The following is a 17,465-nucleotide window of genomic DNA, read 5'->3' on the forward strand; positions in this document are numbered from 1 at the left end:
TTGACGCTGTTTTTATTTTGCAGAAAGCGGGGTGCTGTGTGTGTGTGTGTGTGTGTGTGTTGTGTGTGTGTGCGTGTGTGTTGTGTGTGTGCATTATGTGTGTGTGTGTTGTGTGTATGCTTGTGTGTGTGCGTGTGCATTATGTGTGTGTGTGTGTGTGTGTGTGTTGTGTGTGCGTGTGTGTGTTGTGTGTGTGTGTGTGTGTGTGTTGTGTGTGCGTGTGTGTGTGTTGTGTGTGCGTGTGTGTGTTGTGTGTGTGTGTGTGCGTGTGTGTTGTGTGTGCGTGTGTGTGTGTCTTGTGTGTGCGTGTGTGTTGTGTGTGCGTGTGCATGTGTGTGTGTGTGTGCGTGTGTTGTGTGTGCGTGTGTGTGTGTCTTGTGTGTGCGTGTGTGTTGTGTGTGCGTGTGCATGTGTGTGTGTGGGTGTGTGTGCGTGTGTGTGTGTTGTGTGTGTGTGCGTGTGTGTTGTGTGTGTGTGTGCGTGTGTGTGTGTTGTGTGTGTGTGTGTGTGTGTGTGTGTGTGTGTTGTGTGTGTGTGTGTGTGTGTGTTGTGTGTGCATATGGGAATCCGTGCCGGCAGCACTGCAGCAGGGAGAGCTGAGTTCAAGGTTTTCCAGGTTTGAGAAACGCGAGTAAATAACGGCGCTAAGCCGCGAGAGAGTGACTCAGCGAGTGGGAGAGAGCGAGAGAACAGAGGATCAATGCCAATGAAAAGAGAGAGAGAGAGAGAGAGAGAGAGAGAGACTGGAAGAGAGAGCGTTCTGCCTCTCTCCAGTGTGCAGGCTTCTCGCTCCAGTATAAAATCAGTTTTAACTGACAAATTTGCTGCCATTAATTCAGGCCCGGAGACTTTGGGGATGACTGTGGGAACATCACTTCCCCGAATGCTGATTTTTTAGTCAGTCAGGAAAATTAAACTTCAGTACATGCAACTGGGTCAGAGATACCGCGCGCGACGGAAGCTGGACGAGGGTAGATTTGCCAAACTGATCTCGGAGAATGCCGGCTGTGTCAGGCAGAGCGAGAATCTCCTTACATCATACGGTTCACAGAACAACTACATTTCCCACGATGCACTTCTCTGATCTGAGGCAATACAGGTTTGTGTAGGATGAAGCGAGAGATTCCCCACACTAAGCATGCCTTACGTGGTAAGGTTCACAACAGAACTACATTTCCCATGAAGCAGTTCTCCGACCGGGTCACGTGACCCCCGTGAGCATGTGACAGAGGGGGACAGGGGTGCGACACTGACCTCTCCTGCTTCAGGGCGTACTCCAGCATCTTGATCCGTCTCACCAGGTCCTTCTTCAGGTTCTCCTGCCCTCTCCTCTCCCCCTGCAGGAAGGCGATCTGTGCCTGAGGAGAGACAGGGAAGAACAGAGAGAGGTTACAGCACTGACCCCCGAAAACACCGGCCAATCACAGCCAAGGAGATCACAATCAGGCGACGCGATCGGTTCCTAAAATGTTTTAGTTAGCGTTTTGCTACAAGGTCATTGGTTGAAGGTGAAGCTTGAATTACCGCCTCCAATCGGAAGCTTCCTCCGAAGCATCCCTGAGCGCCTGGAGGCTTTAGCTATGCGATCGAGTGGAAATTAAATTAGTCAATTGCAAAAAAAAAACCAAAAACCACAAAGAACATTACACTGCATTTTGGTTCATTATCTTAATTGACTGAAGAGGAAATTGAACCGACCCCCAAGCCTCAGTGAGTGAAAACACTAAAAACAGAATAGATTGCAGCACAGTCTCTCCGGTGTGCGTATTATTATTCATACTGGCAAATGGACCCACATACACTGACTCAAAGTACTGACAATTCGTGTTACCCTGAACCACAATATTTGATCCAGTTGTAATGGATTTTATATTACATCTCCAAGGCACTAAAAAAACACTCTTTCCTGTGATATTTTTGGGACATTAGATGTTTAACCTGCCTATGTCCCCATAAAGCACCATTACCCGAAAAAGGACACACGGCCAGACTACGGAGCAATGTGGTGGGATTAAGGGCCTGGTCAGGCTCATAGTGCTGTAAGGTTATGAGCAGCCTGGTCAGGCTCATAGTGCTGTAGGTTATAGGCAGCCTGGTCAGGCTCATAGTGCTGTAAGGTTATGAGCAGCCTGGTCAGGCTCATAGTGCTGTAAGGTTATGAGCAGCCTGGTCAGGCTCATAGTGCTGTAAGGTTATGAGCAGCCTGGTCAGGCTCATAGTGCTGTAGGTTATAGGCAGCCTGGTCAGGCTCATAGTGCTGTAAGGTTATGAGCAGCCTGGTAAGGCTCATAGTGCTGTAAGGTTATGAGCAGCCTGGTCAGGCTCATAGTGCTGTAAGGTTATGAGCAGCCTGGTCAGGCTCATAGTGCTGTAAGGTTATGAGCAGCCTGGTCAGGCTCATACTGCTGTAAGGTTATGAGCAGCCTGGTCAGGCTCATAGTGCTATAAGGTTATGGGAAGCCTGGTCAGGCTCATAGTGCTGTAAGGCTATGAGCAGCCTGGTCAGGCTCATAGTGCTGTAAGGTTATGAGCAGCCTGGTCAGACTCAATCTTAGCAGCCTGTCCTAGCTTGTAGCACTTTGAACCTCCAACCTGATGGCAATCTCTGGAATGCACAGTACAGTGGATGGGTGGACAGAACGTCAGAATGGGTCTCAACAACAAAGCAAAGAAGCTACAGAGAGAACCAATTCTCTTCAATTACCAGAGTATATTTAGAGACATGTCAGCAAAACGCTCGAGAGAATGAGGACTTAAGACATTTCTAAAAGGAAGAAAAAAAACGCAGAGGTGAAAAGCCGTAGGAATGTCTTTTAACGGGGATTTGGGACGATTGATGGCGGCTCACCTACGCTGACTGTCTCTGAAAAGAGACACAGTGTAATCATAGTGCATTCAGAGTGGCAGAACAAAAATGGGAAAACGAAGAACTTTTTTTTTTTTTTTTTGGAATCCTGCTCTGCTACGCCTCCACACATGCACACTGTGACATCACAAAGCAGACGGAACTTCAGTCCCGGAGCCAGGTCATTTCAGCCTTTGAACAGTAGGCCTTCTGGAATGTTGGAACGCCAGGCAACTCCGTTGCTTTCAATTAGCGGCAGTGTGTGTTGCATCAGCATTAGAATCTTCGGTTAAAATTACACTTCCTGATTCAGCCTGGTGGTTTTGAACAAATGCATTCTGGGGTGGGTAGAGTAGTTGTGTCCACCTAACCAGTTCTCTAACCAATCAGATACCGGCAGTGTTCCGTTTTCATATTGATCCGTAACAGCTGGTTTCCCGAATAGTAAATTAGCTTAAAAAACAAAAAACACACACATTTCTGTGTCAATTTTCCGACTGGATACCTGATTGACATCTATAAGACACAGAGGTTCCCTGAAAAGGGTACTCTGACATCACAACTGGGGCGGGACCAGAGTAGACGGCAGAAAGCATTTTTATCAATCTTTATCGGGGAGCAGAACATGCTTTTCTACCAGTTATTTCAATTATATGTGTAAGTTTAATTTCATTAGGTATAAATGTTTAACTATAATGTAGGTACAAACAAGTTCAGGTTAAAAAGAAAAAGTGATCGAGGGTGTAATTACCCTTTAAACCCCAGCCACATATTAAGTGAATAAAAGCATAATCAAAATTCTATTCATTGTGTTAAACAGAACTCTCCAGTGCAAATTATGTTAGAAGAGCCGAATTCAAACTACAGCCAAATTATTCCTTAGAAAAAAAAAGTGATTTACATGCTGCTGGTGGCGATGAAGCTACAGATGTGTGACTGGTAATGCAGCCCGTTTTACAGTAGAAACACTGGGTACATTTTAGTTTTACAGTAAAAAACTGAGCATGTTTTATACAGTAAAAAACTGAGCGTGTTTTAGTTTTACAGTGAAAACACTGGGCTCGTTTTAGTTTTACAGTACAAAACTGAACACGTTTTATTTTACTGGTTTATGTTTCTGTGCAAGAGGGGGAAACTATATTAGTGTTACTCAACCCCCACCCCCTTCCGTTGAAAGGTCTCATATTGTGGAAAATGACATTTCCCATGCTGTGTGGATTATAAAGGAATTGAAGGTGCAATAAAAACTCTGAATATATGAAAACGCACAGTCCCCAAACAAATCCACACAAACCATATGAAACCAGCTGTTTGGAATTCTGTAACTTTATGATGTCACAACCGCACGCTCATTTGCCTAGATCCGCCTTCAGCACGGCCCACCTATTGAGCCAATCAGAATGGAGGTGAACGAGCCTTAAAGACACAGTCTCTCAAACAGCCTGTTCTTAGTAAAGCTCATGAGAGGCTGCTGGAGAATGGACACGTAAAACTGGATAGAGATCATTTTGGTGCTTAAAACCACACAAACTTCTTACGGATTCTCAGACCCGATAATAAAAACACTGGAAAGGTGTACAACACGGCCCCGGACAGGCACCCACACGGGCGCAGAACCAGGGGGCCGCCGGGTAAAGGGCCAGCTGACGGTCTCCACGCAGCCGGATAACGCGGCTCCACTCCACCCCGCCCGCGCGCTCCAGGGTCGCGCCCCCACTCCCAGCCCACGCTCGGACCCACCAAGCCAAACGCTCGCAACCGGCCGAGTGCCTCCTCCAGGCAACGCGCGCTCTCAGGAGCCCGCGGCACAAACAGCGGGCCGCTGCGGGCGGGTTCCTCCCGGGCGCCGTCGGGAGTAAGGGGAATACAGGAACGCTTTGTGTGCGAACGCCGCCACTCACGCCGATGTTTTCACCGGGAGGCTTTACCCAGCGCCGCTCACTCAGACACGTTAACGACGTCGTTACATTCAACCCCGCACGTGACCCTGAGCCTCTTCAGCGATACACACGGCCCTAAGCGTCTCCCAGGCAACGGGATGCCTCACTTCCATACAGCTCCTTCATATTTCACCACGCCAAATGTTTACATCCTGGAATGTTTTTATTTTTATTTTATTTTTTTATCACCACCCCATATTTTTTGAAGAAGAATCAGGGCTACTCTAAATACTGACTGTTGAACCCGTCCTAAGCAACGACATTGAACATTTAATTTTTATGATTTATTTTTATGACAGTATTTTGCCCAGTTGAACAGGGCTACCGCTGCCGTAGATGAACACTAGATGCTGTAAATGGCGTTATAATGTTGTAAATGGCGGTATAATGTTGTAAATGGCGTTATAATGTTGTAAATGGCGGTATAATGTTGTAAATGACGGTATAATGCTGTAAATGGCGGTATAATGTTGTAAATGGCGTTATAATGTTGTAAATGGCGGTATAATGCTGTAAATGGCGGTATAACGTTGTAAATGGCGGTATAATGTTGTAAATGGCGGTATAATGATGACCGCAGCAACGCTGGACTGGATTAATCGCGGGGCTTGTGGGGTTTCCCGTGGCACGTTTCCCTGCGAAAGCGACCGTCGCGTGTTCAGCGTGTTCAGCGAAGATAAGGATCCCACTCGGTCTGATGCCTGAACTTCTCTGCACTCCAGCTGACCTCTGACCCCTGACCCCTGACCCCGGCTCCAGAGAACAGCAGCTGTGGGACAGCTCACTGCAGACAGATCTCTGTTTCTCACACATTCACTGACGCTCATTCGTTCTCACACACCCGCGTACACACTCCCACTAAATCAAACGTACACACTCACTCAAACAAATACACGGACTCAAACCAATACGCACTCACTCAAACAAACATGCTCACTTACTCACACAAACATACGCACTCATTCACTCAAAACATACACTCAAACACACAAACGCACTCACTCACCTCATCCCTTTCACTCATTCACTCACTCACTCAATCTCTCTTTCTCCCTCTCCGCTCACTCTCTCTCAAACAGGTTCTATTGATATCACAAGTACACATTTCTGCTGGCAAAGTGGACTCTCATATAGATAATGAACGAAGCATCTCCACTGAAGCGAAACGCGGAAACCGCGGACAGAGAAATTACTGGGGCGTTATGCGTTTTATTCATTTCTATTTGCATGATTTATTTCCGTCAAGTGGTGCAAAGGGCAAACCCCCCCCCCCCCCCCCCCCATTGCTGTGTGCGCGTGCATGTGTGTGTACGTATGTATATGTGTGTGTGTCTGTGTGTATGTGTGTGTGTGAGTGTGTGTGTGTGTGTGTGTAAAACTGTCACTTCTGTTCAGCTCCTCATTTTCCAGGACAGTGGGCTAAAGTCATGCGCAGGCAGAGGATCAAATAAAAAAAGATGAATAGCAGGCTCTTTAGCACACTGCGCTGTGGAAGCACACTTGCAGAAAATAAAATGCCTCCTCAGCCCCTGGAATAAAAACGTCACCGGCCTCCTGAGACACCGAGTGCCTCTCTACAGCCAGGGTTAGCCGCACGTTCAAGCTGCTAGCTTTAGCGTTAGCTCTGCAACTCCGCCTTCGAGTGGCCATTTTACATATTGGCATTTGGCGGACGCTCTTATCCAGAGCGAGGTACAGTTGATCAGACTAAGCGGGAGACAATCCTCCCCTGGACCAATGCAGGGTTAAGGGCCTTGCTCAAGGGCCCAGCGGCTGTGCGGATCTTATTGTGGCTACACCGGGATTAGAACCACCTACCTTGGGTGTCCCAGTCATTTACTTTAACCACTATACATTTACCGTACCATGCTTCTGTTCTTGTCTTTTACTTTGTTTTTCAAAAAAACATTTCAATAACAACCCTGGGTCAAATAATCATTTGACATTCTGTAATCGCCCAGATGCCGGTGAAATTTGAAAACAGATCACAGAGAATTTTTGGGGAAGACACCAAAACAAACACACGATCGCACTGAAGAAAGGCTTTGTTGTGAATACTTGTGAATGGAGACGTTTGTTACAAAGTCGCGAGCCGTCCGTAGGAGTATTTTACAGACGGGGCGGCCAGTGCAATGGGTGCAATGGGTGTTGCAACGAGGAGCCCAGGTCAACGGCCTCCGCAGAGGGCAAAGGTCACGAGGGCGGGGCGGGGCGGGGAGGGGGCAGGAGTGATGTCATCGGCATCGGTTTCTGAGGGAGCTGGCTTCTAGCGGTTTCCGCATGGAGACTCTGGAGTCCAGCCCCCCCATCGAGCTGCTCTCTCAGGCACTGATTTCCAGGCGGCCGAGACGGCAGAATGTCGGCCGTTTCCCAGAACGAGGGCTTGTGGAAACACTCGCCCCGAACGAAACAGGGACGTTTTGTTTGTGAGAGATCAGATCAGATGCCTGGGTAGGATCCACAGGATACATGAGAGCTATGGTTGTTAAAGGACAAAGGTGTTGTTTTAGCAGGCAGTGCCCACTCCGACCAGCAGGGGGTGCTAGAGAGTGATGGGACACAAACCATCAGGCCCCAAACATAAACATAAAGACGCAAGTCGGGGAACGCAGACACTTAAAGCTGTGCAAAGTTGATTTCAAGCATCTTTGCATTCTAAACGCGAAGAATGCACCTGACATTGTCAACGCAGCGCAAGCCGGAGCTGCAGTGTCAAGCGTCGCAGCGAGGGGGCGCTGTAGCAGGCATCCACAGGATGAAGCTTCTTCTACCGTCTGTGCTTTCTTCTGCTGGGCCTGTCCCCACTGTCCTTCAGCGCCCCCTAGAGGCCTGGGGTGTAATAACCTCCACAGGGAGATGAGGACACACGTGTGGTATGCACAAGCGGGGCCTGGCGTGTGCGCTCACACGCTCCAGCGTGTTTCAGGCCGGGAATGGAGGATGCTGGGAAACTCCTCGCCACGGAACCGTTCATCAGGACGCGCCGCGCGGCGCGGGTCTCCCCCGGCAACGACCCAAATACGCAGGAAGTGTTTCACCCCCCCTCGCTCCGGAAAAGACGGCGTCTCCCGCCCGTCCTCATTAGGGCGTCCCCGGGGGGGAGTTACCCCCGCTCGCCCCCCTCGCCCGCTCGCTGCCGGAGGCTGTGCGGTGACTCATGCCTTTTTCCGGTAACGGGAATGAGCGCCGGTGATCGACTGCTGATGAATAAAACATACTGTAGGTGCATCATATCTCTCTCCCTCTCTCTCTCTCTCTCTCTCTCTACCCCTCCCTCTCTCCCTCTCCCCCTCCCTCTCTCCCTCTCTCTCACTCTCTCTCTCCCTCTGTCTCTTCCTCTCTCTCTTCCTCCCTCTCTCTCTCTCCCCCCCTCTCTCTCTCTTCCTCTCTCATCCCCCCTCGCTCGGCCCTTCCCCCATAACCCACTGCTGCAGCCACAGAGGAGCAGTCCCTCGTCACCATGGGTACGTCCCCTGTTGCCCCAGTCAAGAGTAGTTGCCCGCTGATCTTTTCGGGATCCTGACCTGGATAGGTTCTGTTGAGGAATTTCGGGGGCACCTGCAGGTTTTTGTAGGACAAATCCAATTTCAACATGGGCCCATACTGTGGTGTACATACACGCTCTCGACTGAAACAAGTTTTCACATTAACGGTTAAATGGTGAAGTATAAACGGCAAGTTACTTACACACATACAGGTGCTCTCACACACACACACACACACACACACACACACACACACTTAATGAGGACAACACAGTGTCCTCAAGACCAGGACGAGGCACAGGGAGGGCTGGTGGCGTAGAGTCAGTCGAGGGGACAGACTCTGATCGCTTGCTCATTTTGGCCTCTCCCCCGGGAGATAAAGGCATGCAGAGCCCCACAGGAGGAGAGGCGGAAAGGTGGAGCACACAGAGAGAGAGAGAGAGAGAGAGAGAGAGAGAGAGAGAGAGATAAGGGCGCGGGGGATCTAAGGTGAGCGATAAGGACTCTGGCGGAGTTTACCCGGTGCCCTGGGCGAGGCCTCTCGCAGAGAGAGGTTTTCTGCTTTACCGCCTCATTGTTATTGCCAGACTGGACCGTGGGGCCCTGGTCTCCTGCCAAGAGCCAAGAGCATTCCCAGGATTCCTCAGCGCTTACTGCGCCCTTTCCGGCACGCCGCGGCAACCTGAGGACGACCTTCGGTCTCCGGCGAACGAACGCGAACGCGAACACGCACACGCACACGCACACGCACACGCCCCCGTGCCGAACCCAACGACAACCAAACCCAACGCTCAGGTTCTGGACACGGGGAGGGCAAACGACATCACCGCACCGTGTGGGCACTCTGGCCTTAACGTGGATCATTCACTCATTTTACCGTTTACGTTTACGATTTCTATTGCTACGTCCTGAGGGTTTGTACCTTCTACTGCAGTGGTCCTCACTCCTGGTCCTGGCCACAGGGTGTCCTGTTCTTGTAGTAATATCAGCAGTCAATTCAGGCCCAAGAAACCAGGCGAGGTGAGTTAAATGTGTAATTAACTGCTTTCAGTGATCTATTAAGAGCGGAGTAACAAGAAAAGCCAGCACACCCTGCGGTTCTCCAGGACCAGGAGTGAGGACCCCAGCACATCCTGCGGCTCTCCAGGACCAGGATTGAGGACCCCAGCACACCCTGCGGCTCTCCAGGACCAGGAGTGAGGACCCCAGCACACCCTGCGGCTCTCCAGGACCAGGAGTGAGGACCCCAGCACACCCTGCGGCTCTCCAGGACCAGGAGTGAGGACCCCAGCACACTCTGCGGCTCTCCAGGACCAGGAGTGAGGACCCCAACACACCCTGCAGCTCTCCAGGACAAGGAGTGAGGACCCCAGCACACCCTGCGGCTCTCCAGGACCAGGAGTGAGGACCCCAACACACTCTGCGGCTCTCCAGGCCAGGAGTGAGGACCCTGTTCTGGAATCTTTTCCACTTATATGATCATCTGGCCAAATGCCATGTAATGTAATGTAATGTTTTCAGGTAGGGTAGTGGCTAGAGAACTGGGTTTGTCACCTGAGGTTCAGACTCCAGTTACGCATCACCACCATAGTACTGTGCCCTTGAACAAGGAATTTCTCCAGTGAAAATGTACTGTACCCTTGAACCAGAACGCACCAGAATTTTTCCAATGAAAATGCCCAGTGGTATTTCAGTAATAAAATAAACAACGTTCCCAACGCTGGCCAAATGCAAGGGACAGGAGGGCACGGCGTCATTCCGTTCGGACGGACCGGAGAGCCTGGGACACTCCTGGGATCTGGGAACGCTGTTCTTAGAAGGCGGAGAGAACTTTGCCACGGTAACCGTGCCAACGCAAGAGCCCGCCAGTTCCACAGATGGGCATTCTTCTTCTTCTTCTAGACTTTTTTTGGGGGAGGGCAGAGCCCTCCGATGGCCAGGGGTTTGTACTTTCACAGGCCCTAATACACCAGACAAGCTCAGTAGAGCGTAGAAAAGTATTCGAATCCAAAACAATGAGGTGTTTGACCCGGGTCTGGCCCACACACAATTTACTATTCCACCCCGGGCAGCCAATGGATGAGCTAATCTAATTAAGGGCCAATCAGAGCTCAGTAACCAGCTCATGGACTCTGCGCTCGATATAAAACCTTCACATGAATCATATCCCGCTGAGGCCACAATGGCCTTGCTTATATCTGTGGGGGGTTTTTAAAAACCTATTTCGAAGAGCAGGGATGTTATTTTTAGCCCGGAGTCTCCCGCCCCTCGTTCTCCAGGAGGGGATCTGTAGGGGGGGGTTATCGCTCGTTAGGAGACAAACGTCCGTGACGGTCGTCGTCAAGGCGCGGAGACGAATACTCGGCCGGGCCGGGGGGTCACACGCATCGTTTCCAGCCCGTTAACCCGTCAGACGCCCGCGACATTCCCGCAGATTCACTGAGGATTACAAACGGGAATACCACATTCCGACATTCCCAGACCACTTCGATCACATCCGGGTCAATGCGGTTATGTTTTCACTCGCATTACAGCACAGTAATTCAGCGGACTCTTTTATCCAAAGCGACTTACAGTTTATTTGACTAAGCAGGGGACAATCCCTCCCTGGAGCAATGCGGGGTTAAGGGCCTTGCTCAAGGGCCCAACAGCTGTGTGGATCTTATTGTGGCCACACAGAGGCTATAGGCAGCTGTGCCAGTCCCTTGTCCAAAAACCTCAACTGATATCTCTTTTAAAAATGCCAAGTTCCCACCGGCATGAAGATCCAATTAAACACTTTGTCTTAAACACTAAGTCTGGTCATTAAACAGTAAAAGACCGGTAACAAGCCCTGTTAATAAGTGGGCTTAAACAGTCTGGTTATGAAGCTAGCATCAACGTATGATAAATCCAGCCAGACAGCTGGTTAATAAGTAGGCTAAACCACTCGAGGGAACACCACGTAAGCATTCCAAATCACAGGGGCAGGGCGGCCATCTTGACAGAACGCTGAACACGTCGTTAGCGTCGCTAACGGAGGCCGGTGTTGTTGCGGATACCGCTTTCGTAACAGCCACACTTTTTTATCACAATTATACTTACATTACAAGTGCCCTTGTGTCACAATTATGATTTCGCATGCGATTCACTCAACTGCACGGCTGAAACGACCTTTGGTTAAGGAGCGCTTCATAATGGGTTTCACTCGAATCTTAGAACAAAACGTTCTGTATCGCTCTCAAAGCGAAGAGCAGAAATGGACAACAGGAAGAGGCTGACGAAGAGTTATAGCCCATTCCCGAATATTTGCCATTGTAAATCAGTTTCCTTTTTCTGTAAAATGTCCAACATCACTGCATGGAGGAGCAGAGATGGCTCATAAATAATACTTCAGCGGGGTTAGGCTTTGACAAGCTTTCAGGGCAAACGTATTAACAGGCCTATTGCACGACTGTTGACTTAGACCGGGAACTGTTTAACTGCGGCCCGTGGATGCAGTGAGTTCACATATTTGTCTTGAAAAGGGCGCATCATTAAGGGCCCTTCAGGGTAAAGTTCACGGTGTCCTGATAGCGCCACCAGAGAATGAACAACCCACCGGGTCGGTTTTGTATTGTTTAAATATCTCGCAGGGCGCTGTGTTGTTGCCGTGGCGTTCCCCCGGCCGCGTCGAAACATGACAGACGCCCGTGACATTTATTTCAGACGGTCCTCCGCGTCGGATGACCTCTTTCTGACCGGCACCGCGGCGACGGCGACCCCGTTACCGCGACGACACCGCCCCGGACATCAAACGCGGCGGGGCGAGCGGACGCGACAGGCGCGGCGGCTCTGAAGGTTACCCACAATCCCCTGCTCTGAGTAACGACCCAGACAGCGAGGGGGGGGGGGGGGGGGGGACCGTCTCAGCCGGTCCGGTCGGGCTCGCTCTCCTCGGTCCCGAGACGCAGGCGTGTCGGATTTGAGGTGGGGGGGGGGGGGGGGTCTGAGGGTCTGGGAACTGCACCCCGATATGAGTAAAGGTCAAAGGTCGCTGTCCCGACATCGTCACCCAACGACTGGGCAAACGCGTTACATGCATACAGACCCCCCGCCCCCCTATTGAGAAATGCATGCGTGACAGAAATGTAAAGGCGCACAGACATTACACGTACTCGGCTGATGCTTTCATCCAAAGCGACGTACAGTTGATTTGAACACGCAGGGGCCAATCCCCCCCTGGAGCGATGCAGGATTAAGGAGACTTTGAGGAAGAATGCTTCCCCTCCTTCCCCTCCCCTTCCCATCATGCACTCTGTTCTTCTTCCAGCACTGGGCACTGCCAGCAGAGATTGCACAGAAACACCAGATACTCAACTCTGCTTCATTAACACTGAATATGTACTTTCATCATCAAGCTGACTAGTTATTCCTCCCTGCCGGCTGTACGTGCTCACCCTGTCCAAGATGACGCAACTTCTGGAAACTAAGGGGGGGGGTCGGGGGTTGGGGTGGGGGTTGGGGTGACCTGATTCTGTTGCATCTCCGCCTCATTATTCCCTATTGTAAGCGCAGCGGAGATACTTCTGTGTTTGTGTACTGCGTATTATATTGTGAAAAATTTATAAAAACGTGTTTAACAAAATGAGGGGGGGTGTGCCAAAGAGCAACACTGGGGACAACGTAATGGAAGTAGGGCACTGATGCACCATGGGAAAGTCCCATTAACAACTTGCAGCCTCTTTTATTTACTTTAATTTAACCTTTTTTATATACAGGCTAGGGTGACCGAGCACAGAAGGCAATTTACAACAACACCCAGTTAATTCCTCTACACTAGCCTAACCGGAGTGTCTTTGGACTGAGGGAGGAAACCGGAGTACCCGGAGGAAACCCACGCAGACACGGGGAGAACATGCAAACTCCGCACAGAGAGGCCCCGGCCGACGGGGATTTGAACCCAGGACCTCCTTGCTGTGAGGCGACAGTGACAGCACCAATCAGCATCGATGTACTTTTACATTTTCTTTACAAAGAGCTTACGCCCTAACTGAGGTCTCAAGCTGTTTTACTTGAGATTGCATAAACGTGTAATTGTGTAGTGCTTTTGTATTGTATCGTATTTTATGTTGTAATCTCTGCTTGCTCCTCCCTTGTAAAAGAGAGAACCATCTCAACGGAACTCGTTTGGTTAAATAAAGGAGAACAAAAATAAAAGTACTAACCAACTAAGATGCGTGTTAAGGACACACGGCAGCCTACAACCGAGCTCAGAAGCTGCCTAACTAGTATCTACTGAGCCTATAGTGTGAGCTTCATGCTCTAACTCAGGGGTCGGCAACCCTGGTCCTGGAGAGCCGCAGGGTGTGCTGGCTTTCGTCTCCACCTTAAAATAAGCAACCGATTGAGACCCAAGAAACCAGGTGAGGTGAGTTAACTGTGTAATCAACGGCTTTCATTGATCAATTAATGCCACGTAACAACGAAAGCCAGCGCACCCTGCGGCTCTCCAGGACCAGGGTTGCCGATCCCTGCTCTAACTAAAGGGAGACCTGCAGAAAGCTGGTGCAGCCCTGCCTAGGAGCAGGATATCTGGTAAGCATAGAGGATCTGTGCCCGCGGGGGCTGTGATGTCATCCAGCAGACGCCAGAGGAAGGCACTTGCGACGGCAGCTTCCTCTGAAATCCCGCTAATCAGCCGCCAGAAGAAAGAGAGTTTCCTCTCCGACTCGGGAGTCAGACACACCGAGGGAAAAGGGGAAATGACATCATCATCGCCACTGTACTTCCCCCCTCCCCCCACCCACCCCCTCCCCCTCCTCCTCCTCCTCCTCGTCCTGACAAACAAGTCCGAGCGTGCTCTGGCACAGAAAACATCTGCCCAAAACAATGCGCTGCTTTTATATTTTTCTATTTTTTTTAAGGACACATTTAAATGCCGCTACATTGGCCAACAGCCCCACTGCCCTTTACTGTACGCTGTAATACAGGCAGAGCTGGACAATACGGACAGCGGATGCACACAATATTATTAAGTATATGGGACTTTAACCGATAAGTACTTGTAACAAAATTATGGACAATGGTTTCATGCATTTTCATTATAAGTGCATCCAATTAAAGATTTTTTTGAGGGTTTCATCAGACCTAAAGGCAACAAGAAATAAATAAAAAAAACATAATCTTTTGCTTTCCCTTCTCAACAAACAGCATCCAGAATTAACATGGGAACTGTGACGTAATGGTGCCCACACGTCTCAATGCAAGACACGCAGTTATTAATAAATAATTAAAAATATGATATCATAACTAAAGCAAGGTGAAATGCCAGGAGGCCACAAAAATAACCACAAAAGGTCAGGGGTCATGACCAGTCTGGTTGGTGTTAACTGAGAAGCCCCGAGGCCGTCCGCTACAATAACCCAAACGCAAACCTTCCCAGCAGCCTCCTGGTCCCGCCAAGCTTGAGCGACTGCCCGTTGCTAGGGCCGCCTGCAGCCCTGGCGACCACGTGATGTCATCACACGGCTGTAACCGTACGCAGGAGAGTCACATGACGCTGAACGCACAGGGGGCCGGCTCGTCAGCGCACGGGACGCCAGGGTTCATATCCCGCTGTTGTTGTTGTTGTTATTACCGCCGTAGCGATAGTACTCTACCGGCCGTGTTTCCATAACACGCCGTGTTTGAGATGCGCCAGAGGGAGAAGCGCCGCTCGAAGATAACGATTTAACGGAGAGGGTTAACTCATTATCTTAGATCTTAGATTTTTTTTCATTTCTGCAGCTTTTATTGGACTTTGTCAGCGAGTCTCCACATCGTTTCTTTCCAGTACATTCAGTACAGCGTATTCCAGTACAAAGCAAAATGCCCCATACATAAATAAGGGTGATACAAATGATTGCTGACTGGTGCGTGGTGTCAGTATTATTTTATTTCAAATGAAGCAAGGATGAGGCCTACAAGCTGGGTTCTAGGGAATCCAGTCAGAGATTTGGCGTTCAGGGGACAGGCATCGACCGAGAGGCCTACTTCTCATAAGATCTAGGGAAGGTTAATGCAGAAATCACTCCGTTCCCACGACTACCTAGCAAGACTTCACATGTACTCACAAATGTGTCACTTCCTGTGATTTTACCATCAGCGGTATATTTTGGAACGAGTTCAGTTCAGACACTAGTACTTGCCAAGCTTGGCAGCCAATGTCAGCCTCTAGCAGTGACAACAAAACTCCTGACGCACGAGGCTGCTCTGGACAGAGAGAGAACCGGAGACACGACTGGAAACATGGGGCGGCCTGTAGCGTAGTGGTTAAGGTAAACGACTGGGACCCGCAAGGTCGGCGGTTCGATCCCCGGTGTAGCCACAATAAGATCCGCACAGCCGTTGGGCCCTTGAGCAAGGCCCTTAACCCTGCATTGCTCCAGGGGAGGATTGCCTCCTGCTTAGTCAAATCAACTGGAGGATAAGAGTGTCTGCTACACGCCATTAATGTAACGTAATGTCATTGAGACACCCTTTCCTGTATATCCGTATATTTAGGAAGCCTTCAGCACAATCTTATTGGCCAATAGCAGCCTCTGAAAGTGATCAGAAGACGCCGGAGGGATTTGACTATAAGGCTGGTCTGCTGAGAGGCAGAGACAGAAAGAGACTCCTGACTGAAAACAGAAAAGAAGTGACACCCGCTGAAGAACCTCTCGGGTGCGTCGCGTCACTGTAACAGAGCACTGTGAACCCACACATCTGCAGCACAGTGCGCTATACTCCCATCTGTATAAGAGCAAAGCGGCTGACTGCCAACTCCTGGTGAAGGAGAGACGTGCTGAACAGTGCATCAGCAAACGGGAGCGAAGAACACCTCAAAGCAAAAACACCGCTTTCCGTGTTATTTAAAAACACACCTGTGCGCCGTGCTGACAGCTGAGCTCACTGCCTGTGTGTCTGTCTGTGTGTCTGTCTGTCTGTCTGTCTGTCTGTGTGTCTGTCTGTCTGTGTGTCTGTGTGTCTGTCTGTCTGTCTGTCTGTCTGTCTGTCTGTCTGTCTGTCTGTGTGTCTGTCTGTCTGTGTGTCTGTCTGTCAGGGGAAACCTGCCGTTACACGAACGCTGATCTCTGATCTCTGATCTCTGCAGCAGCAGAAACTGCAGGAGCCCAAAAGCAAGTGTTCAGATGCCTTCCATCATACCCCAGAACCCCCAAACTGGGTCAGTCAGTTAGTGAGGAGCGAGGAGAACTGATAGGAGCATGGTGTCGGGCCTGTGTCCCTGGTTGCTTTGGGTCACCTTAGATTTTCAATTCTTGCACAATTTCAGTTCTTACACCAGGCTCCCTCTTTTGTTGCTTGAATCTCACGAGCACCCAGATCAGTATCAGAGAGTACTTCAAACACAGGTGAACTCAATTAGAACACTTCAAGGCATAATATCTCAAAATATCCACAATTAAATTACACTACATACAAACTTTAATTAAAAAAAATATTTGCATGTTGTTTAACGTCTTTTCAACTGCAAATTTTGAGAAAAGATGGATGGACAGATGGATAATGAAAGGCACAGCTAAGATATTCCTGAGCTGTGAAACAGACTCTCTACCCCACACTCTCTCTCTACCTCACAATACCCCTCTCTCTCCCTCACTCTCTACCACTCTTTCTACCACTCTACCCCTCTCTACCTCTCTCTACCCCTCTCTACCCCTCTCTACCTCTCTCTACCTCTCTCTATCCTGCTCTACCCCTCTCTACCTCTCTCTACCGCACTCTCTCTACCTCTCTCTACCCCTCTCTATCCTGCTCTACCCCGCTCTACCTCTCTCTACCTCTCTCTACCTCTCTCTACCCCTCTCTACCCCTCTCTATCCTGCTCTACCCCGCTCTACCTCTCTCTACCTCTCTCTACCTCTCTCTACCTCTCTCTACCCCTCTCTACCTCTCTCTACCTCTCTCTACCTCTCTACCTCTCTCTACCTCTCTCTACCTCTCTCTACCTCTCTCTACCCCTCTCTACCCCTCTCTACCCCTCTCAGCCTTCAGGAGAGGGGCCGGCCCAGGCTGTTATAAATAAGACCCCCAGTGGGAAGCGGGCAGTGCGCTGGCGGGACGCTGCCCGTGCAGATTTACAGCGGCACGGCTGGAGAGCGCTGGACGGGAGGGCGGCAGGTGTCTGCTTCCCTCCTGAGAAACAAGAGCGAGGCCCTGACTCAGCTAAACCTGAACCCCCACCTCCAGACC

At 50.1% G+C, this 17,465-nt stretch overlaps 1 protein-coding gene across 1 annotated transcript in view; it reads right to left on the bottom strand.

Annotated features, from left to right (window-relative positions):
* Positions 1-17,465, bottom strand: part of strn (striatin, calmodulin binding protein) — a 79,275-nt gene that overhangs the window by 37,761 nt on the left and 24,049 nt on the right. The window contains 1 exon segment of the mRNA XM_061232826.1: positions 1,255-1,358. Within this exon segment, the coding sequence (XP_061088810.1) occupies positions 1,255-1,358 (104 nt within the window).

This window comes from Conger conger, chromosome 2 (genome assembly GCF_963514075.1).
Source record: "Conger conger chromosome 2, fConCon1.1, whole genome shotgun sequence".
Taxonomy (NCBI): domain Eukaryota; kingdom Metazoa; phylum Chordata; class Actinopteri; order Anguilliformes; family Congridae; genus Conger; species Conger conger.